At 62.0% G+C, this 21866-nt stretch overlaps 1 protein-coding gene across 17 annotated transcripts in view; it reads left to right on the plus strand.

The window, feature by feature from the left end:
* DNM2 (dynamin 2) overlaps nucleotides 1-21866 on the plus strand; it is a 69276-nt gene that overhangs the window by 29797 nt on the left and 17613 nt on the right. For 11 of the 17 annotated variants that reach the window (XM_089316436.1, XM_089316437.1, XM_051838117.3 and 8 more), the window contains exons 3-11: nucleotides 6552-6701; nucleotides 7416-7619; nucleotides 9615-9713; nucleotides 10203-10363; nucleotides 11324-11466; nucleotides 12326-12461; nucleotides 15154-15221; nucleotides 15660-15798; nucleotides 17530-17616. In XM_089316436.1, the coding sequence (XP_089172562.1) occupies nucleotides 6552-6701; nucleotides 7416-7619; nucleotides 9615-9713; nucleotides 10203-10363; nucleotides 11324-11466; nucleotides 12326-12461; nucleotides 15154-15221; nucleotides 15660-15798; nucleotides 17530-17616 (1187 nt within the window). Of the gene's footprint in view, nucleotides 1-6551; nucleotides 6702-7415; nucleotides 7620-9614; nucleotides 9714-10202; nucleotides 10364-11323; nucleotides 11467-12325; nucleotides 12462-15153; nucleotides 15222-15659; nucleotides 15799-16716; nucleotides 16856-17529; nucleotides 17617-21866 lie in introns of all 17 variants that reach the window. The other 6 variants (XM_051838120.3, XM_089316431.1, XM_089316434.1 and 3 more) reach the window with 1 other exon arrangement.

Genomic DNA, 21866 nt, shown 5'->3' on the forward strand with positions numbered 1-21866 from the left:
GGGGGGAGGAGGAGTCCGCTGACCGCGGCAGATACGCAGGGCGGGTGCCCAGCAAGCGCAGTGGACGCCCTCGGGGCCTCTGGCCGTCAGGTCACGTTGCAGGTGGACGGAAGTTCACGCTGAGCCAGTCCCCGCCTGCCTGGCTCCAGGGCCGCTTCCCTCGTCCTGTTCCTTGTGTTGTTGCAGGGCCGGGGTTGGGGTGGCTCAGCGGCGAGCCAGGACGGGCCCAGCCGGCAGCGGCTTGGTGGCTGGGGCCTCGAGGGAGCTCAGCCCTAAGCCCTCTAACTTGGTTCTTTGAGCCAATGGGTCTTTTTGTTGTGTTCTATAGATTATGAATTTGAGAGGCAAAGATATAGACAGAGAGAGAGAGGTCTTCCATCCACTGGTTCACTCCCCAGATGGCCGCAGTGGCCGGAGCTGGGCCGATCAGGAGCCAGGAGCTTCTTACAGGTCTGTCACATGGGTGCTGGGCCCACGCACTTGGGCCATGGCAGAGAGCTGGATGGGAAGTGGCGCGCCCATATGGGATGCCGGCGCCACAGGCAGAGGTTTAACCTACTATGTTATTTGAAAGGCAGTGAGAGCCAGCGCCGTGGCTCACTAGGCTAATCCTCCGCCTTGCGGCGCCAGCACACTGGATTCTTGTCCCGGTTGGGGCGCCAGATTCTGTCCTGTTGCCCTCTTTCAGACCAGCTCTCTGCTGTGGCCCGGGAGTGCAGTGGAGGATGGCCCAAGTGCTTGGGCCCTGCACCCCATGGGAGACCAGGAGAAGCACCTGGCTCCTGCCATTGGAGCAGCACGGTGTGCCGGCCACAGCGGCCATTGAAGGGTGAACCGATGGCAAAGGAAGACCTTTCTCTCTGTCTCTTTCTCTCACTGTCCACTCTGCCTGTCCAAAAAAGAAAGAAAGAAAGGAAGGAAGGAAGGAAGGAAGGAAGGAAGGAAGGAAGGAAGGAAGGAAAGAAGGAAGGAAGGAAGGAAGAAAAAGAAAGAAAGAAAGAAAGAAAGAAAGAAAGAAAGAAAGAAAGAAAGAAAGAAAGAAAGAAAGAAAGAAAGGCAGGCAGTGAGACAGAGGCAGAGACACAAAGAAGGAGATCATCCATCCGTTTGTTCACTCCCCAAACAGCTCTGGTGGTTGGGGCTGGACCAGGCCGAAGCTAAGAGCCAGGAACTCCATCCCTGCACATGGGTGCAGGGGACAAGCACTTGGCACTTGGGCCATCCTCCAATGCTTTCCCAGGTTCATCAACAGGGAGCTGGATTGGAGGTGGAGCAGCCAGGACTCGAACTGGTACCCATATGGGTTGCCGGTGTCATGGGTGGAGGCTTTACCCGCTATGCCACAGTGCCGGCCCCAGTGAATCATTTTTTGAAAATTCCAGGTGACTGGGGGCTGGCACTGTGGCTCACTTGGTTAATCCTCCGCCTACGGCGCCAACATCCCATCTGGGCGCCAGATTCTAGTTCCGGTTGCCCCTCTTCCTGTCCAGCTCTCTGCTGTGGCCCGGGAGTGCAGTGGAGGATGGCCCAGGTGCTTGGGCCCTGCACCCGCGTGGGAGACCAGGAGGAAGCACCTGGCTCCTGGCTTCGGATCAGTGCAGTGCGCCAGCCGTAGAGGCCATTTGGGGGGTGAACCAACGGACAAGGAAGACCTTTCTCTCTGTCTCTCTCTCACTGTCTAACTGCCTATAAAAAAAAAATTCCAGGTGACACGTGAGTGTCTGCGTGCTTCCTCATTCGTACGCCTCGCCCTGCCGTCTAGTTTTCTCTTTCAGAAACTGAGGCACAGAGGGGGAACCTGGCCAGTGGACAAACACCACGCTCTACTCACGGGTCCCCTGGGACCAGGCGTCCTCGGGTCACGGGCAGAAGTCATTGCTTCAGAGGTGGCCTGGCCACTGGCTCCCCACCCAGCCCCTTGGCCTGCCACCGTCATCTTGGGGTGGACTGGAGCCTCCCCCAGGAAGCCCTCCCTGGTTCCTGTGGATTAGGTCTGTTTAAGGCAGGTATGGCACCAGCCATGAGCACACTTGGGCAGCGTCCGTCTTCCCTGCCACACCAGGGACCCCGCTCAGGGCAAGGCCTGGGTCCCCGCCACGTGCCTGGGCAGGAAGTGAGGAGTGGGCAGTGGGAGATCCTGGCCGGCCCCTCCAGCGTCGCAGACAACAGCAGGGCCGTGCTCCCCTTCCAGGGCCGTCGCTCAGTGGCGCGTCAGTCATTTTGTTTAAGATTGATTTTATTTATTTGAAAGGCAGAGTGATGGAGAGAGGAGGGGCAGAGAGAGCTTCTATCTGCTGCTTCCCTCCCCAAATGGCCACAGCAGCGGAGGCTGGGCCAGGCTGAAGGCAGGAGCCTTGGAACTCCGTCTGGGTCTCCCACGTGGGTGACGGGACCGAAGCGCTTGGACTAGCTTCCTGCTGCTTTTCCAGGCGCTTTGACAGGGAGCTTGTTGCAAAACGGAGCAGCCAGGTGCTTTGATATGGGGTGCTGGTGTTGCAGGCAGCAGCTTCACCCGCCGCAGCACAGCGCCTGCCCCTCCCTGCTCCCTGAAGCTTTTAACCTTGACCCCGGAGTCCAGCCCATGCTAACCTCGCTAACCTCTAGGCCTCCAGCCTCTCCTGGGGAGCTGGGCGGGGTGCTTCTGACCCACAAGGGAAAAGGCTGGGGCTTCCAGGACCACACCCCCACCTCTGCCAGCAGGAGGGGCACTTATGAGGGAAGGCTACAAGAGAGGGCTGTTGGCCGGCGTTGTGGTGCAGCAGGTAAAGCCACAGCCTGCCATGCCCGCAAACCATTTGGGTGCTGGTTCAAGTCCCGGCTCCTCCACTCCCTGCTGGTGCACCTGGGAGAGCCGTGGAAGATGGCCCAAGTGCTTGGGCCCCTGCACCTGCATAGGAGACCAGAAAGAAGCTCCTGGTTTCGGCCTGGCCTAGCCCTAGCCTTTGCGGCCATTTGGGGAGTGAACCAGCAGATGGGAGATACTCTTCCCCACCCCCACCCCCATCCCCACCCCCACCCCCATAACTCTGCCTTTCAAATAAATAAATCTTTGAAAGTAAAAACAGAAGGGAAAGGCGCTTGGGCTCGCCCACTCCCTGCCTCACCCTGGCCTGTGCGGGATGCCTGGGGAGAGTGCAGGCTCCCCAGCCCAGCCTGCGATCCGGCCGCCTGCTCCTGACGCCCGCTTGTGCCCTCCCTGGCCAGCTGGGCGGCCTCGGCCTGAGCACGGGGGCCTCTCCAGGCCTCGCTTCCTCGTCTTTGGCGGGAGCATCCCTGGGCCTCAGAGGCTGGTGGTGTTGACCCTGGGGCGGCGCGTGGCTGGGGATCCCGAGCGCCCCAGCCTGTGTGACCCGGCAGCCGGGCCGCTGGCCTTGGTGATGCTGACCTGTCCCCAGGCAGCGGCTGTAGAATGCTCGCTTCATGACGTCAGCATGATGGCCGCTGTAGGGGAGAGTCGGGCAGGCGGAGCAGGGGCCCTGGGGGAGCAGTGTCTGTGTCAGGACGTGCAAGAGGTGGAGGTGACCGGCTTGTCTTCTCTGGGCTCCCTCCCCCGGCCCGCACCTCACGCAGCAGCGGTGCGGGTGTTGCCTGCTGCACAGGCCCTGTTGTGTTGCCCATTTTATGGATCCGGAAGACTGAGCCTATAAGTGCCCAGCATGGAGCTGGCAAATGCTGGGCTTTGGAGCCCTGGCCCCACAGGCACAACCAGAGTGACCTCACTGAGATGTGGGAGGAGGCCCAGATGCCACACATCCTGGTGCTGCGTGGCCTCTCTCGCGGGCCGGGAGGGAACCGAAGTTCCGCGGGGGTTGGGAGACTGTTCCATTTTTAGTGGCCACTGCCGGAAGAGCAGCCAAGTGTTTCCTCTCGTCCCCATGCAGGACAGGAGGGTGGCTGTCCTTGGGAACTGGGTCAGCTGATAGCTGGGGCGGGGGTGGGTACTGGAGGGGGGACCCTCTGCTCGCAGCATGGCTCTGATCGGAACCCGCTGAGTCCCCTCGACCTACAGCAGGAGGCCGGAGAGGCGACGGTCATTCCCGTGACCTCTTGGTCACCTGGATGAAAGGCCGCCCCGTGGACGGGGTAGCTGTGTGCTAGACTCCAGCCCTGCCGGTGACCTCGCGGGGTCGCAGGGCAGCCTTCCCGCACAGGGTCCCCCTAGGGCCTGGCCACAGTGCACACGGCTGAACGTTGGCCATCGCCCGTTCGGCTACGGTGACAGGCAGGCAAGCCTCCCTGGGCCTCTGCGGCTCCGGGTCCCTCCCCAGCCTGGCTGGGCGGTTTGTGTGGCCAGGTCTCCTCCTGGTGGACATGGAGGCTGTTTCCAGCCTTGACCATGGCCTTGTGAACATTCCTTGCGTGGGTGACTTCGCTGGCCACTTCCTGTGGCTCCCTGTTGGTGCCACTGCAGGAACCGGGTTCCCTGAGCCTTGAGGGGCCCCTCCTCCACGTTGCCCTGCGGATGCTGACGTCTGATGGGGAGGAGCTGTGCAGGGGCGCCGTGAGCTCAGCACCTGCGTGTTCTGCACACAGGCCCGACCCCGGCTCTGCTGTGACCCCGGATTTGGATTTGGCCAGCGGGCTGGCAGGACCTGCACCGCCTTGTTAATTACTTTTTATTTATTTATTTTAAAAGATTTATTTACTTCCAAAAAAGGCAGCGATACAGAGAGATCTTCCAGTAACTGGTTCACTCCCCAAATAAGCCACAACAGCCAGGGCTGGGCCACACCAATTTGGCAGCCTGGAGCTCCATCCAGGTCTCCCACACGAGTGCCAGGGGCCCAAGCACTTGGGTCGTCTTCTGCTGCTTTCCCAGGCACGTTAGCAGGCAGCTGGATCGGAAGTGGAGCCGCTGGGCCTGGAACCAGAGCTCTGATAGGGGAACGCGGGTGCTGCCCATGGGCCGTGGGCGTCCTCACTGTGGGGGACGCGGGCACTGCGGTGGGCCGTGGGCGTCCTCACTGTGGGGGACGCAGGCGCTGCGGTAGGCCGTGGGCATCCTCACTGGGGGGGACGCGGGCACTGCACTGGGCCATGGGCGTCCTCGCTGTGGCCCCCGAGACCTCGCAAAGGTGGAAGGCGCTGGAGCCTGGTGACCCCGTTGGAACGGTGGCCGAGACCACAGTGGAGTACACTCTGCACGGCGGCCCCAGCCCGTGTCTCATGCCCAGGGGTCCTTCAAAATGTTCCTGGGAAAATGCAATGAAAAGATAAGTTGGTTTTATGCAAAATCTTGTGAAATCCACGCATCAGGGGAAAAACTCCTGAGAAATGCATCCTGTGAGAAAGCGGCCTGGATTTAAAGAGCTTTTGGCACCCAAATCAGCTTATCTTTTCATTCCGTTTTCCATGAGCTTGGTGAAGCGCCCTTGCAGCCAGCAGCAGAGAACATTCTGGAATGCGCTCACCTCCTCTCCCCACGGACTGCCCTGCTGTTTCCTGTTCAGCCTCCCGTCGAGTCGTGTTGTTTCTTACGTGTTCTGTGTCGTGACGTGTCCTTGCTGCCCATGAGGTGCCTGGGGTCGGTTCTCGGCTCCAGGTGCTCCCCCGCCCCGCCCCCCACATGAGACCCGGATGGAGTTCCTGACCTCCTGGCTTTGCCCTCGGCCTCTGGGGCATTTGTGGAGTGAACCAGCAGGTCCTGAGTGCCTGAGCCATCTTCCCCTGCCTTCCCAGGCACATCAGCAGGGAGCGGGATCCGAAGCAGAGCACTGGGACTGTAACCAGGGCTCCCGATGGGACACTGCTGTCCCACGTGGCCGCGTAGCCTGCTGTGCCACCCACGTCGGCCGCCAGAGTCTGCAACCTTTTTCACTCCACACCTGACCTTCCTCGACGAGCCACAGCCAACGCCGAGGCACGCTGCACATGTCGCAGCAGCTGGCCTGCGGGCTTTGTGGCTAAGGCTTATATGCAGCGTGAATGGGTATTGTGCTTTGGCTCGGTTCCCGTGCCCAGAACAGCTCATCATGTCCGTGGGGCCGTCAGAAACGCACGGAAAGGGGTATTAACAGACAAGTGCATTTTGGTAGAAAACTATTTCAAGGTCCGTGCATGATTGTTTCATGAGATGCCCGGCCCTTCTACGAGCTCTCTGAGGGGCCGTCATAGGCGTGGACTTCGCGGTTTTTTGCACAGAAGTTGACTTATCTTCATTCTGTTGCTTTGAGCGTTCTTGTAGCCTGCTTGTGCCTGTAGATATCTCAGACCCAGAAAACACTGGGAGTCTGACATGTCTCTGGCCCCAGGTATTTCGGAGACGGCTCCTCGGCCTGTCTTATTCTCGTCAAATCCCCAGGACCTACCATCCCTTGCTCCCTGAATTCCTGGCCGGGGTGGGGAACACTGGCCCCGCCATGGCCACCGCAGGCGGGACTCACACACAGTGCACTGCGCCCCCAGCAGGCTCATCTTGAAGGTGATCACTTGGCCTGGCACCCACAGGCCCCTGGGCATAGAGAAAGGCTCCCCACTCGTGCATGGAGTGGGTGCGACGGCCGCGCGGAGCCCTCTCCCGCTCATTCCACGCCTCTCCCCTTCCTTTGCAGAGTATGCCGAGTTTTTGCACTGCAAGTCCAAAAAGTTTACAGACTTTGATGAGGTCCGGCAGGAGATCGAGGCGGAGACCGACAGGGTCACGGGCACCAACAAAGGCATCTCCCCGGTGCCCATCAACCTGCGGGTCTACTCACCGCACGGTAGGCAGCGCCCGTGGGGCCGGGCTGGCTCCGCCCCGTGGCCGTGTTTCTGCGCACGCCCGTCGACGGCCCTTTCGTTTGCGTCTTCCCCCTTTTTCTCACTCCCCAAATGACCAAAACAGCCAGGACTGATCTAGACCCAGTCCAGGAGCCCAGAGCTGCATCCGGGTCTCCCACATGGGTGATGGGGACCAAGGACTCGGGCCATCACCTGCTGCCTTCCCAGGCCACAGCAGACAGCTGCATCCGAAATGGAGCAGCCAGGACTCGAACCGGTGCTCCCATACGGGATGCCGGCATTGTAGGCGGCTTGACCCGCTGTGCCACAACACCGGCCCCTAACATCCAGTTATCTGTGAGTTTGCGATGTGTGCACACATCTCAGAATACAAAGACGCCCACGCCGCCCCCAGGATGGCAGATGGGCGCCCTGCTCTTCCCACGGTGTCCGCGCTCGGGGGTCCCGTGCGTGCGGCCATCCCTGCCCTAACTCAGCATCGCGCACCCCCCAAGTCCCTGGCGCCTGCTTCTCGTGTGCACAGCTCTCACAGGGCCTCCCGGTGGCCCCGCGGTGTTTCCTGGTTCCTCCCCCGCTGGGCACACGGGCGGGATGTTGGAAGGGGAGACCCGGGCCGTGGGGCCGGGAGCTGGGTCTCTGCCGCGCCGGCTCTGCCTCAGGCTCTGACCTCCTCCACCTGTGGTTGCCACCCCCAGTGCTGAACCTGACCCTCATCGACCTCCCTGGGATCACCAAGGTGCCTGTGGGGGACCAGCCGCCGGACATCGAGTACCAGATCAAAGACATGATCCTGCAGTTCATCAGCCGGGAGAGCAGCCTCATCCTGGCCGTCACGCCGGCCAACATGGACCTGGCCAACTCGGACGCCCTCAAGCTGGCCAAGGAGGTGGACCCCCAGGGTAAGGCCTGAGCCGTGGCGGCTGGCGGGCGTCCCCTGGAGGCGCCGTGCACCCATTGCACTTCCTCTCCTTGGTGGAGGAGGTGCCCACCTCGCCAGGCATGAAGTTCATTTAGGGGACTCGGGGGAGGCCAGCCCTCCTGGGCCTGGATGCAAGGCCACAGTTGAGAGCCCTGAAGGTCGCCTCCGTGGACCCCTCAGGGCGGGGCGGGAACGGGAAGGAGTGAGGAGTTACCGAAGCTCTCAGTGTGTGGGGGGTGGGGGGCGGCAGGTGACAGATCCGCAGGTACCGGGGAGCTGGTGCGGGCTCGGACGTCCGGGAGGTCCCCGAGGGAGGGGCCGCCAGGCCCTGAGAGCTGGGCAGAAAGCGGAACATGAGCTTACGCCCCGCGAAAGTGCCGTCACGTGGGACGCGTGCTGCGGCGGGTGTCCCAGGTCCTCCGGTCTGGTGCCGGCATCAGGCGTGCGTGGCGACACCAGGGGACGCAGTCCCAGGGCCCCGCTATTGCATGCACTGTCTGCTGTGGACGCCTCTGCACTCTGGGGCGCGTGGCCGTCTTCACTGTTCCGTCCAGTAAATGTGCTGACGGCCGCGCTGGGTCAGGGCCCCCTGCTGGGGTCTGACGGCCGCGCTGGGTCAGGGCCCCCTGCTGGGGTAGTGACAGCTGCACTGGGTCAGGGTCCCCCTGCCGGGGTGACTGGATCACTCTCCCCCCTGCCGGGGTGCTAACGGCCGCACTGGGTCAGGGCCCCCTGCTGGGGTGACTGGGTCACTGTCTCCCCGCTTGGATGCTGACAACCGCACTGGGTCAGGGTCCCCCTGCTGGGGTCTGATGGCCACACTGGGTCAGGGCCCCCTGCTGGAGTCTGATGGCCACACTGGGTCAGTGTCCCCCCCCCGCCCGAGGGTGGTGATGGTCACACTGGGTCAGGGTCCCCCCCCTGCCCTGGGGTGGTGACGGCCGTGCTGGGTCAGGGTCCCGCGCCAGGGCTTCCTTCGGAAACACACACAGTGGCCTGGTCCTTCCCCAACTCTGGCCCGTGTCTCCTCTTTCTCCGCCACACGGGCACCTTTGCCATGTGCATTCCCTCATTCTGGACTTGAGGCCTTCGCGAGCCGCTCTGCCTCTCCTCACGCCAGCCCTGGGCCTTGTGCGTGTGTGCAGAGGCGGCCCCTTGCTCTCCCCCAGGGGATGCTCCGGGGGGCCTGCTGGCACCTGTGGTCCTCCCACATGGGCTCACGGCCACATGCACATGACACATGCGGTGCACACACAGGCCCTGGCGAGGGCTTTTTTTTTTTTTTTTTAAAGACATTTATTTATTCAAAAGGCAGAGTTACAGAGAGGCAGAGAGAGAGAGAGAGAGAGAGAGGTCTTCCATCGCTGGGTCATTCCCCAGATGGCCGCAACGGCCAGAGCTGCGCTGATCCGAAGCCAGGAGCTCCATCCAGGTCTCCCATGCAGGTGCAGGGGCCCAAGCACTTGGGCCATCTTCCACTGCTTTCCCAGGCCACAGCAGAGAGCTGGATGGGAAGTGGAGCAGCCGGGACTCGAACCGGTGCCCATATGGGATGCCGGCACTGTAGGTGGCGGCTTTACCTGCTACGCCACAGCGCCGGCCCCTGGCGAGGGCTTTTGACCTAGAAAGATGACCTTTTGCTATGAGGACACCCTTGGCCCTGGGTGGCGTGGAGAGGGAGGAATTCGCCAGGCTGGCTTCCCGAGTGGGATTTTAGCTCCCAGGTCGGCAGGGAAGCCCTGAGCCGGAGTTGGAGCTCTGTTGGGTCCCCAAGCCCTGCAGCTGCCTGTCTGTCCTTGGTGACAGAAGCAAGGTCGGTGGCGGGCGAGCCGGGTTCAGCCGGGTGGAGACTGAGACCCAGGCAGGTGGCACATGGCCTGAGACCACATGTCCTGGCGCTGGTGGGGCTGAATGGCCCCCAGGTGGCCTGGACCACCCCCCCACACTGTGCCCTCTGACCTCTGGGCTCTTTCAGGCCTGCGGACCATCGGCGTCATCACCAAGCTGGACCTGATGGACGAGGGCACCGACGCCAGGGACGTCCTGGAGAATAAGCTGCTGCCCTTGAGACGAGGTGCGGGCCCCCCCCCCGCTTTAGAATTTATTCCTTTATTGAAAGAGTGACAGAGAGAGAGAGAGAGAGAGAGAGCTTCCATCCACTGGTTCACTCCCCAATGGCCGCAACAGCCAGAGCTGGGCCAGGCCAATGCCTGGAGCCAGGCGCTCCCTCCGGGGCTCCCGTGTGGTTAGCAGGGGCCCAAGGACTTGGTCTGCCCCCCTGTCGCCTTCCCAGGCACATGAGTAAGGAGCCGAACCGAAAGCAGAGCAGCTGGGCCTCAAAGTGGCACTCCAATGATGGGATGCCAGTGTCCGGAGCGCTGGTTTCCCCTGCTCCGCCACAGTGCCAGCCCCAGGGTGGGCCACCTGCAGGCCCCAGTCTGTGCGTGACTGAGGCAGGAGCCATTGCCACAGCCAAACCCTGCCCAGCCCCTACCAAGTGCTCGGCGGGGGGCCGGCGCCTCGGCCTGCCTGACGTGGCCCGCCCGGCGCTGCCTCCCCGCAGGCTACATCGGCGTCGTGAACCGCAGCCAGAAGGACATCGAGGGCAAGAAGGACATCCGAGCCGCGCTGGCGGCCGAGCGCAAGTTCTTCCTGTCCCACCCGGCCTACCGGCACATGGCCGACCGCATGGGCACCCCGCACCTGCAGAAGACGCTGAATCAGGTACCGCGTGCGGCCTGCGCGCGCTGCACAGTGGCTGTGCCCCCACTCGCACTGTCCTGGACGGAGAATGGCGCTCAGTTCAGGGCGGGGGTCATTTGGGGCGGCCTGGTGATGAACCAGTGAGTTGGTGCACTGGACAGTTGGGCGACTGGCCACCTGGGTTAAAATCCCTAGGTGTGAACAAGGCTGGGGGCTGGTAGCACAGCCTAAGTGGAAGTACTCAGTAACTTGGCCTTGAGGGCCCAAGGCTGGCCGGGCCTCCCTACCCTCACCCATCAAACAGCAGTGGTCCTGTGTCCCCTGGGGCGGGGGAGGAACCCCCGAGAGCTGGTTGTTAGGGTCAGTGGCGCGTGTGCTGTGTGAAACAGGCCGTGCCATGCCAGCCACAGGTACATACGTCACTGCTCGCCTGTGGCTTCCCCGACAGCGGCAGGGCCTCGGGCATGGCCCTGAGCCTGGCCCTGAGCGTCGCGCCCCCTCCTGGTTCAACCCTTAACACGCGCACCACACTCAGAAGCAGAATGTGGAGCCTGGGGGGGTGCGGGGCGGGGGGAGCGTCTCCCACCTCTGTGTCTCTGGACTCTTCTCCGGAAAGCAGCCCTGCCTCTCCCTGTCCTTTTGTGGGGGGCGGGGCACCGTCCCCACCCCGTGTCTGTGTCGTGGGCCTGGGTCCCCGCACCGGATGGTAGTCGCCTGCTTCAGTTCGCGGGCCCACAGGGTTCCTGGCCTTTCAGGGAGAGGTGCGCGTGGGGGGGTCGCGCAGGCCAGCGTCCCCACCTTGCTGCCCGGCTCTCTGCACCCGCCACGCCGTGGCCTCTCTAACCCGTCTGCTCAGTGCTCTGCGTGGGCCGTGTGGGCTGGGGGCAGCGCCAAGTGGCCTCTGTCGCCCTCAGGGGAGCCTGCCCCATTGCAGCCTCCTGCCCAGGCCGGCTTCTCTGACCGCTGACCTCTCTCCTGCAGCAACTGACCAACCACATCCGGGAGTCGCTGCCGGCTCTTCGCAGCAAGCTGCAGAGCCAGCTGCTGTCGCTGGAGAAGGAGGTGGAGGAGTACAAGAACTTCCGGCCCGACGACCCCACGCGCAAGACCAAGGCCCTGCTGCAGTACGTGCCCCGCCCCGGCCCGCCCCCCGCGGCCCGCCCGCGAGGGCCGCTGTCCACTCAGACTCGTGCTCAGCGTTCTGCTGACACCAGCGTCTCCCCGAGAGTGGGTGCCCAGGCCCAGCCCGGCCCCTGGGGGCTCGGAGAGTAGGGGCGTGGAGGGAACAGGCCAGGCCATGGGTGAATAGGAACCCGTGTGTTCAGTGCTGAACTGTGGGAGTGGGGAAGGCGTGGTCAGAGAATGCGTCCCTGAGAAGGTCAGGACTCCAGGAAGGCCAAGGGATGAAGCCTGGCCAGTGCAAAGGCCCTGGGGCAGGGCTGTCCTTGGCATGTTGAGGGGGCCCAGTGGCTGCAGCAGCAGGGGTGAGGCGGAGAGACACAGCCCTGTGGTCGTCATGGACCTGACGCCGTCCCCGTCCCTGGCACAGCAGGGGGTGGGGGTGGGCTCTGGGGGCGAGTTGTGCTCAGGCGGCCTCTGCTGTCCCCAGAGAGCTCCCTGCCGGGCCCATGCTGGCCCTCTGCCCACGTCCAGGGGAGGTCTCGTCTCTGGGCGACAAAGAGTGTGTGCGGCTAGGGTCCCAGCCTGGGGGCGACCAAGAGAGCAGCTGACCAAGCCTGGCTTTCTGCAACCCTAGAGTGAGGACAGCAGCGGCGCCGCCTGTGTCGGCCACAGGGCTGAGGCCCTTGTGTGGCCTTGGTGCCCAGCGGCAGGGCAGGGCCCTGTGCAGTGGGTGCTAGGCTGGCGCCTGGTGCGAGCTTGGGGACCCTCGGCCGACAGGAAGCCCGCCGGGGCCTGGAGTGGGAACACGATTCCGGGAGCGCGCGGGCACCGCGCCTGACGTCGCGCCTGCTTGCCTCCCAGGATGGTGCAGCAGTTCGGGGTGGACTTCGAGAAGAGGATCGAGGGCTCGGGAGACCAGGTGGACACGCTGGAGCTGTCGGGGGGCGCCCGCATCAACCGCATCTTCCACGAACGCTTTCCCTTCGAGCTGGTCAAGGTAGCGGCCCGCGCGGCCCCTGGCCGGAGCCTGCTGTGGGCGCCGCCCGGCCTGAGCGGCTGTCCCCGAGGGCTTTCCCCCGCCGCAGGCCGCCGGCGGGGTTGGGGCAGGACCGGAGGGAGGCGCCGTGTTTTATTTCTCTGTCCAAGACCAGGACGCGGTTTTCTGCAAACAGTGAGGGCTGTGTGCCTGCGGCTGTTCATCCGCAGAGCGAACCCGCCTCGGGAGCGAAAATCCTTGCAAAACACAAGGCTCAGTCGCAGCGGTACTGACCTTGAACGGACTGCTTTTTCTCTTTTCTAAAGAGTTATTTATTTGAGAGAAGAACAGAGAGAAAGGGAGAGACAGAGAGTTCGTCCATCTGCTGGTTCCCTCCCCAAATGGCCACCATGTCTGGGGCTGGGCCAGGCGGAAGCCAGGAGCCTGGAACTGCACCCAGGCCTCCACGTGGGTGGCAGGGGCCCAAGGAGCTGGGCCGTCGCCTGCTGCTTTCCCAGGTGCAGTCGCAGGGGGCTGGACTGCAGGTGGAGCAGCCAGGACTCAAACCAGCCCTCATATGGGATACAGGGTCCCCGGCAGTGGCTTAACCCGCTGCGCCATGGACTTTGTTTTCCCGTGTCCTTATGCCCTGCACCGTACTGAAAAGCTCTGTGTATGCATTAATGACCTTGTATCAGGCACTGGAAGTTCCCTAATGATGAGTTCAAGGTTGCATGCAGTACCAGGTCATTTTTTAAAAGATTTTTTCAGTTGGGAAGGCAGAGAGAGTTGGAGAACTCCGGCTGGTGTTGCCTCCCCCCGTAATGCCTGCACTGGCTGTGGGCACACAGCTGGGTGCCAGGAGCTCCATCCAGGTCTCCCGCAGAGGGGCAGGGACCCGAGTACCTGAGCCACCAGCAGGGCCTCCCTGGTGCGCGGTAGCAGGGAGCTGCAGTCTGGAGCCAGAGGCGGGACTCAAACCCAGGTGCCGCGATGTGGGTCGCAGGTGTCTTAATGCCTGCAGTGATCGGTCCCCTCGGGAGGTCTCGTGCTGAGAACACGCAGGAGAGCTCCCGTGGGAACGCCCCCAGCACGGTGTCGATGGAGGGGACGGGGTCACCGAGGCAGCAGGTGCAGCGCTGCGGCCAGGAACTTTCTGTTTGTTCTGTTATTTCTTTTTCTGTGATTTGCTGGACATTTTGCCTTGAGCACATAACAGTCCCCCCCCCAAAAAAAAAAGTCCTTTTTAAATTTTTTTAAATTTATTTTCATTTTATTTGGAAGTCAAATAAGACACAGAGAGAGATCTTCCACCTGCAGGGCCGGCATCCCATATGGGCACGGGTTCGAGTCCGGCTGCTCCACTTCCGATCCAGCTCTCTGCTGTGGCCCGGGAAGGCAGTGGAGGATGCCCAGGTCCTTGGGCCCTGCACCCCATGGGAGACCTGGAAGAGGCTCTTGGCTTCAGGATCGGCACAGCTGTGGCCATTGCAACCATTTGGGGAGTGAACCAACAGATGGAAGCCCTTTGTCTCTCCCTCTCTCTGTCTGTAACTCTCTCAAATAAATAAATAAAATCTTTTAAAAAGAGAGAGAGAGAGAGATCTTCCATCTCCCCAAATACCTGCCACAGCCAGACCTTGGCCAGGCCAGAGCCAGGAGGAGCTGGTGCCTCCCTCCTGGTCACTCCTGCACGTGGCGACGAGCAGGTACTTGAGCCGTCAGCCGCTGCTCTCCGGGGCTGCAGGAAGCTGTGGTAGAAGCAGATCCCCGTCTTGAATCCAGGCACTCCGATAGGGAAATGCGCGTGTCCCAAGCCGTCTCAACCCCTGGGCCGCAACAGCGCCCACAGAGAGAAGCCCCTGCAGCGTTTTCCCTTGGGCGAGGCCGGTGGAGGCCTGACCCCTTCCCGATTGATTCCTGTGCAGATGAGTGAGCACAGAGTGTACGTGCAGCAGGGACTGCTCCGAGAGACACAGCGTGTCAACAGTCGCTCCAGGGTGTAGACAGCATAGAGTGCGCCCTGCGCCCGAAAGAAGACGGTGACCGCGGGGGGCCGGTGTCACCCGGCAAGAACGCACCGCTGTGCACGTCCCCTGCTCTGCAAACTGGTCATGTGCATCTGGTGGGCTGTTCGCTGGGCGTCCCGCCCTGCGCTGGTCTCCCACCCGTGGGTTACCCTTGTATTTTTTTTTTTTTTTTTCAAGATTTTATTTATTTGAAAGGCAGAGTAACAGAGAGGCAGAGGCAAAGAGAGAGAGAGAGAGAGAGGTCTTCCATCCACTGGTTCACTCCCCAGATGGCTGACAGCTGGAGCTGCGCTGGTCTGAAGGCAGGAGCCAGGAGCTTCCTCCAGGTCTCCCACGTGGGTGCAGGGGTCCAAGCACTTGAGCCATCTTCTACTGCTTTCCCAGGCCACAGCAGAGAACTGGATTGGAAGTGGAGCAGCCGGGACTGGAACCGGCGCCCATACGGGATGCCGGCACTGCAGGCGGCGGCTCACCCTGCCGTGCCACAGCGCCGCTGGTTTTATAGCGTCCATACTGAAGCCAAGTTTTCAGTCCAACTTTCTTGGTTTCTGGTTTTGAATTTCTGACCAGCTGATTATTGCGCCCTGGCGACTGCGGCCGCACTTAGGGGACGGCGACCCCCAGACGCGCAGCTGCCGGAGCCCCGGCGCACCCGTGCATGTGTCTGCCTCGTGTCTCCTCAGATGGAGTTCGACGAGAAGGACCTGCGCCGGGAGATCAGCTACGCCATCAAGAACATCCACGGAGTCAGGCAAGTGCCCCCGTGCCCCGGCCCGAGCCGCCGCGGTCTCTCCCCTCCACGGCGCCGCCTGCCCACCAGCACGGGTGCCCCCCACCCCGCCCCATGAGGCCTCCCGGGAGCCCTGGGGTGCCATCCCCTAGCTGGAAGTCTCTCCCCGGGCAGTGACGAGGGCACCCGAGGGTGGACGGCCCTGGACTCCTGCCCCGCTGGGGGCCTGAGGCAAGCGGGCCCGGAGCTGAGCCAGGGTCCCAAGAAGGCAGTGTTGGTCCCCGCCCAGGTCCCCGCCTGCGCCACCAAGGGGCCCCTCGCTCACCATCACCAAATCGAGCTTGAAGCCAGGCCTGCCGCGAGCCGCGCGGCCTGGGGCCGGGGCCGAGGGGCGTCACTGACCGTGCCTTGTTTCTCTCCGACGCACTCCCGCTGTCCCCGGGCGCGGGCGGCCTTCAGGACTGGGCTTTTCACCCCGGACTTGGCGTTCGAGGCCATTGTGAAAAAGCAGGTGGTGAAGCTGAAAGAGCCCTGTCTGAAATGTGTCGACCTGGTTATCCAGGAGCTAATCAATACCGTTAGGCAGTGTACCAGTAAGGTATCGGACCCGCGCGCCCACGGGGGTTTGGTATCAGGCTCCCCGAGCGCCGCCTCCGTGCCGGAGAACATGGCCTCTCCCCGAGGCTCGGGCGGGAGTGTTGGCGCCCGGGCCGCCCTGGTGGGCCCCAGGCCTCGCCAACTGGCCAGAGGGGTGGGCCGCGCTCCCTGGGACCCTGATACCAAGCCTAGCATGTGTCTGATGGGATTGCGGCTTTCGTTGGGCTGTTGCTTTGCTGAATTCTGGAGGCGGAGAGGGGGCCGCGTCAGCTGCTGGAGGCCGAGCGCCCTGGGCCTCCCCGGCCCCAGCCCCCTCTGTGTGGCGTTGGCAAGGGCCTTGAATGCCAGCACCACGGTGAGGTCTCGGGTGCTGCCCTGCCCCCAGGCCGGCCCCGCACGCACGAGGGCGTGAGTGCTTTGTGCCACTCTTGGTGGGCTCCCCGGAGGGCCGGCTCCTGCCCGGTGTCGGCCGCAGCTGAGGCACTCCCCCACGGCCGCTGTGCTTGGCAGGCACGCTGTCCCCAGCACGGGTTGGCAGGGCTTTCTGCTTGGGCCTCTGTTCTGGAAAAACCCACATTTGCTTCTTAAGCTTCTTGGATTGGGAAGGGGAAGGGGAAGCGACGCCGCGGAGGGGTTAGCCAGGGTCCTCCCCCAGCCCACGGGGAGACTCAGCCTCTGCGCACCTGGGCCGTCCTAGGACGTCACCAAAGGAAGCCCCGGGCCCGCCCACCCCAGGCCTCCTGGATCCGAAGCAGCTTCCGGGGCAAATGAGGGCCAGGCTCCTGGGTGCACGCACTAACTGGCTGACTCGTCTCTCTCTCTCTCTCTCTCTCTCCCCTCTGTCTCCCGTCCTGCGTGTGTGGCCTGCACTGTCCCTGGCTGTCCCTCTGCCTCGTCCCGCCCTCCTCCGCATGACCAGGACGGGGCTGTTCACCCCTGACATGGCCTTTGAAGCCATTGTGAAAAAACAGATTGTAAAGCTCAAAGAGCCGAGTTTGAAGTGTGTGGACCTCGTGGTCTCAGAGCTGGCCACGGTCATTAAAAAGTGTGCCGAGAAGGTAACAGGTTTCCTTCTTACCGTCTGCACATGCGCAGCCCGCCCCCTCCCTTCCATCCGGCGACTCAGCCCCCGGGGCGTCTGGAAAGTTCTGCCTCCGTGGGACCCCCTCCGTGGACCCCTTGTCGCACCCGACATCTCAGCTCCGTAGCATCAGATGATGCGCACAGGGGCTCATCGCACCGCGTCCCAGGGGACGGGCTGCCCTTGGCCTTGGCCGAGACGTTGCGTTTCCTGTGCCCTGTGCACCCTGGGGACCCTTGGAGAGAGGAGACTCCCAACCACGCCCAGAGCCGCCTGCGTGGTCTGACGTGACGGGCCCTTTAAGAGGGTCTGGGAACTGCTCCTCCACCAGGGGGTCCCCTGGAGGTTGATGGCCCAGATGCCCCCCCCCCCCCCATCCCAGAACAGGCGCTCTGCACTGCTCGTGAGCTGGGCGAGGGCCCTCGGCGAACCCATCCTCCCCGAGGGCTGGGTGGGCGGGGGTGCCCGCAGCCTCCGGGGGCAGACGTGCACCCACTTTTCTCTGCCACTTCCCACCTTCCACCCCACCATCCTGCTCCCGCCACATCGCTCCTTGCACCCCCCTTCCCCGCATCTTCTGCTTGCGTGATTCACGTTGCTGCCTGGGCCACCGGAACCCCGCCAACGCGGCCACTCCGCTTGTCTCCCCAGCTCAGCTCCTACCCCCGGCTGCGAGAGGAGACGGAGCGCATCGTCACCACCTACATCCGCGAGCGCGAGGGCAGAACCAAGGACCAGGTACGGCCCCGTCTCCTTTCCCAGGCCCACTCCAGTGCGCAGCTCTTGTGTGCAACAAGGCAACCGGCCCTGCCTCGCCCGGCTGCTGAGCTGTGTCAGACCGCAGGCATTGCCCGGGCCCCTGGCTGCCGCCCCCACCCCAGTCTCCAAGGCCCCTTCCCCACCCATTTAGGCTTAAAGCTGGGCTCATCCCTGGGGCGGGCCTGCTGCTTGTGTTTTGAAAGTCAGAGTTAGAGAGGGGGAGAGATGTAGGGATCCTCCATGCTCAGGTTCACTCCCGAAATGGCTGCTGTGGCCAGGGCTGGGCCAAGCCAAAGCCGGTAGCCCGCCGGCGCCGCGGCTCACTAGGCTAATCCTCCGCCTTGCGGCGCCGGCACACCGGGTTCTAGTGCCGGATTCTGTCCCGGTTGCCCCCCTTCCAGGCCAGCTCTCTGCTGTGGCCAGGGAGTGCAGTGGAGGATGGCCCAAGTGCTTGGGCCCTGCACCCCATGGGAGACCTGGAGAAGCACCTGGCTCCTGCCATCGGATCAGCGCAATGCGCCTGCCGCAGTGCGCCGGCCGCGGCAGCCATTGGAGGGTGAACCAACAGCAAAGGAAGACCTTTCTCTGTGTCTCTCTCTCTCACTGTCCACTCTGCCTGTCAAAAAAAAAAAAAAAAAGCCGGTAGCCAGGAGCTTCATCTGGGTCTCCCCCGTGGCTGGGGGCCTTGGGACATCTTCTGCTGCTTTTCCCAGATCTTTTGCAGGGAGCTGGATCAGAAGTGAAGCAGCCAATGTGGCTGGCATTGTGGTGTTGTGGCTTAGTGGATAGAGCCGCGTCTGCAGTGCCTGCATCTCATATGGACGCCAGTTCCAAGTCCTGGCGGCTCCATTTCTGATCCAGCTCTCTGCTAATGGGCTGGGAAAACAGCAGAGAAGATGGCCCAAAACCCTGCCACCCAGAGGAAGCTTCTGGCTCCTAGCTTCGGTGTGGCCCAACTTCAGCAGTTGTGGCCATCTGGGGAGTGAATCAGTGGATGGAAGATCTCTCTGTCTCCCTCTCCCTCTCTCTCCCTACCTTTCGAATAAGTAAATCTTTTTTTTTTTTTTAATGAAGCAACCAGTAATCAAACCAACACCCAAGTGGTGTGCTGGTGTCTTAACAGCGGCTTTACCCTTCACACCACAGCGCTGGCCCCGGTTGGTTGCTTTTAACCGCAGAGTTGCATCTCCTGGTGCGTGACATTTGTGGTGCCTCTAGGTTTTCACGCTTTATTGCAAAGAGATCCACGCATGCACACTCACTAAGGCAGCAAGTGGGGCACAGGAGGAAACGCTCGTGGGAAAATGGACACTGTGAAAGAATTATGCATGGCTTTCAGAATGTCCTGCAGCAAAATGACCCCACCGTTACGGGTTACTCCCCAAGTGCCAAGGGGCGTCACTGACCAGGCCTTGCTGGCCTGGGATCCAAGCTGCGAGCCAGGAGCTCCGTCCAGGTCTCCCACACGGATGTCAGGGTCCCAGCTCTTGGAGCCGTCATCACGGCCTCCCGGGTGTGCATGGGAAAGAGCTGGGGCTAGGAGCTGGGAACTGACCCAGGCGCTGGCCCCTTGAACTTGCATTTTTAATTCCTTTCTCTGTGAACTGTTTAAAAAACTTTTTTTTGGAAGGCAGAGTTGGAGAGAGAGAGAGAGTCTGTTCAATGGTTCATTTCCCAAATGCCTACAGCAGCCAGGGCTGGGCCCATTCGAAGCCAGGAGTTTCATCTGGGCCCCGCACATGGGTGACAGGGACTCAAGCCCTTGGGCCATCCTCCACTGCCTTAGCAGGGAGCTGGATGGGAAACGGAGCCGCCGGGACTCTGGTTGCCTTCTTTGGCCTCTTTGCCACGGTTTGCTCAAAGCAGAGCCGGCGCGGGCCTGTGTGGGTGCTTGTGCTGTGCCTCCTGCATTTGGAGCAAACAGTTCCTGTGCCCTCGCCTGCAATGGGTCTGTCAGTGCTTTTCTTTTTCGTTTTTGAAAAATATGATTTATTTTATTATTTATTTGAAAGAGTTACACAGAGAGAGAGAGAGGTCTTCCGTCTGCTGGTTCAGTCCCCAAATGGCCTCATCAGCCAGAGCTGTGCCAATCAGGAGCCAGGAACTTCCTCCAGGTCTCTCACGTGGGTGCAGGGCCCCAAGGACTTGGGCCATCTTCTACTGCTTTCCCAGGCCACAGCAGAGAGCTGGATGGGAAGTGGAGCAGCCGGGACTCGAACTGGCGCCCACATGGGATGCCGGCACTGCAGGCGACGGCTCCACCTACTACGTCACAGCGCTGGCACCACAGTGCGTTTCTATGGCTCAAACGAAATATGTTATAAAGAAATGAGGCTCACTTCGCTCGTAGATTTATTTATTTATTTATTTATTTATTTATTTTGACAGGCAGAGTGGACAGTGAGAGAGAGAGACAGAGAAAGGTCTTCCTTTGCCGTTGGTTCACCCTCCAATGGCCGCCGCGGCCGGGGCGCTGCGGCCAGCGCACCGCACCGATCCGATGGCAGGAGCCAGGAGCCAGGTGCTTTTCCTGGTCTCCCATGGGGTGCAGGGCCCAAGCACCTGGGCCATCCTCCACTGCACTCCCGGGCCACAGCAGAGAGCTGGCCTGGAAGAGGGGAACCGGGACAGAATCCGGCGCCCCGACCGGGACTAGAACCCGGTGTGCCGGCGCCGCTAGGCGGAGGATTAGCCTAGTGAGCCGCGGCGCCGGCTAGCTCATGGATTTAGAGTCTGAAACCGCAAGGTCAGGTGGCCCCCTGCGTCCCGCCTCAGGTGACGCTCTCAAGGATGAATGAACGGGAGGGAAAGGCTGTGGCCGGGCAGAGGCCGGGGCCCAGGAATTTACCTTATTAATTATTAATTTTTCTTCCATCCGCTGGTTCATTCCCCAAAAGGCCACAACAGCCACAGATTGCCCAGGCTGAAGCCAGGAGCCAGGGGCTTCATCCCGGTCTCTCCCCTGCATCAAGGGTCCAAGCACCTGGGCTGTCCTCCCATGCTGTCCCAGGGGCGTTAGCAGTGTTACAGGGATCTTGATCGGAAGTGGAGCAGCCAGGACTTGAACTGGCACCTCTGTGGAATGCCAGTGTTGCAGGCAGCGGCTTCCCCCGCTGTGCCACATCAGAGGCCCCAGGCTTGCTCTCTTACTATCCACACTCCTGTGGCAGAACCCCCGGCATCCGCAGGCCCTCCCCTGGGCCCCGCCTCTTAAAGGTCCCTGCGCAGACCACAGCCGTGGGGAGGGGCCACTCATTAGTCCTTGAAGTCAGTGACATGGCCGGCCCTCACAGATGGACGGAGCCACCCGCATCTCCCAAGGACCCCGCGGGGCCCTAGGCGGGGCCCCACTTTCTGCCTGAGGACTCGCAGGCTCGGCTGGAGGGCGGGGTTGGCATACAGCCACGGAGGGAGCCTCTCCCTAGCCGCCTGGACCAGGGTTCCCACAGTTCAGCATCTCCCTGGGCAGCAAAGGGCAAGGAGGAGCCTGGGCCATGTGGGGGCCTGGGCCTTAAGGCCTGTGTGCACGTGTGTTAACCCCTGTACACATGTGTGTGTGTATATGTGTGCATGTAGGTGTGTACCCCTGTGCTCATATGTGTGCATCTGTGTGTAGCTGTGTGAGTGTGGGCATGCACGCTGTGTGTATCTGTGTGCATGTAGATGTGTACCCATGTGCGCGTGCGTGTGTGTCCGTGTACATGTGTGTGTGCACGTGTGTGTGTGTGTGCCCCTGTGAGCACACGTGCAAGGGTGTTCTGTTTGACTTCTCGCTCGGCCCAGCTAGCTTCGCAGTTTTTCTTGTCCTTTGATTTGGAAATAGTTTCCGCATCAGAGAGGAAGTAGCAAAAATAGCCCGGAGCTCTGTGTGCCCCTTGCTCGGAATCAGCGGTTACCTTGTTACCGACGGCCGTTCTCAAGCCCCTGTGGTGGGTGCTTTCAAGTCAGTGCCCTTGGGGCAGGCGCTGTGGCGCAGAGCGCTGGGTAAGCCGCCTCTTCCCCACCGGCATCCTGTATTGGAACACTGGTTCAAGTCCCGGCTGCTCCACTTCTGATCCAGCTCCCTGCTAACGCACCGGGGAAGGCACCGGAAGGTGGCCCAGGTCCTTGGGCCGCTGCGCCTACGTGAGAGACCCGGATGGAGCTCCGTGCTCCTGCAGCCATTTAGCATATGGAAGACCTCTCCCTCTCTCTCCCTGTCACCGTGCCTTTCAAATAAGACAAATCTT

Source organism: Oryctolagus cuniculus, chromosome 16 (genome assembly GCF_051225735.1).
Source record: "Oryctolagus cuniculus isolate XC-2025 breed Fujian yellow rabbit chromosome 16, ASM5122573v1, whole genome shotgun sequence".
Lineage (NCBI taxonomy): Eukaryota > Metazoa > Chordata > Mammalia > Lagomorpha > Leporidae > Oryctolagus > Oryctolagus cuniculus.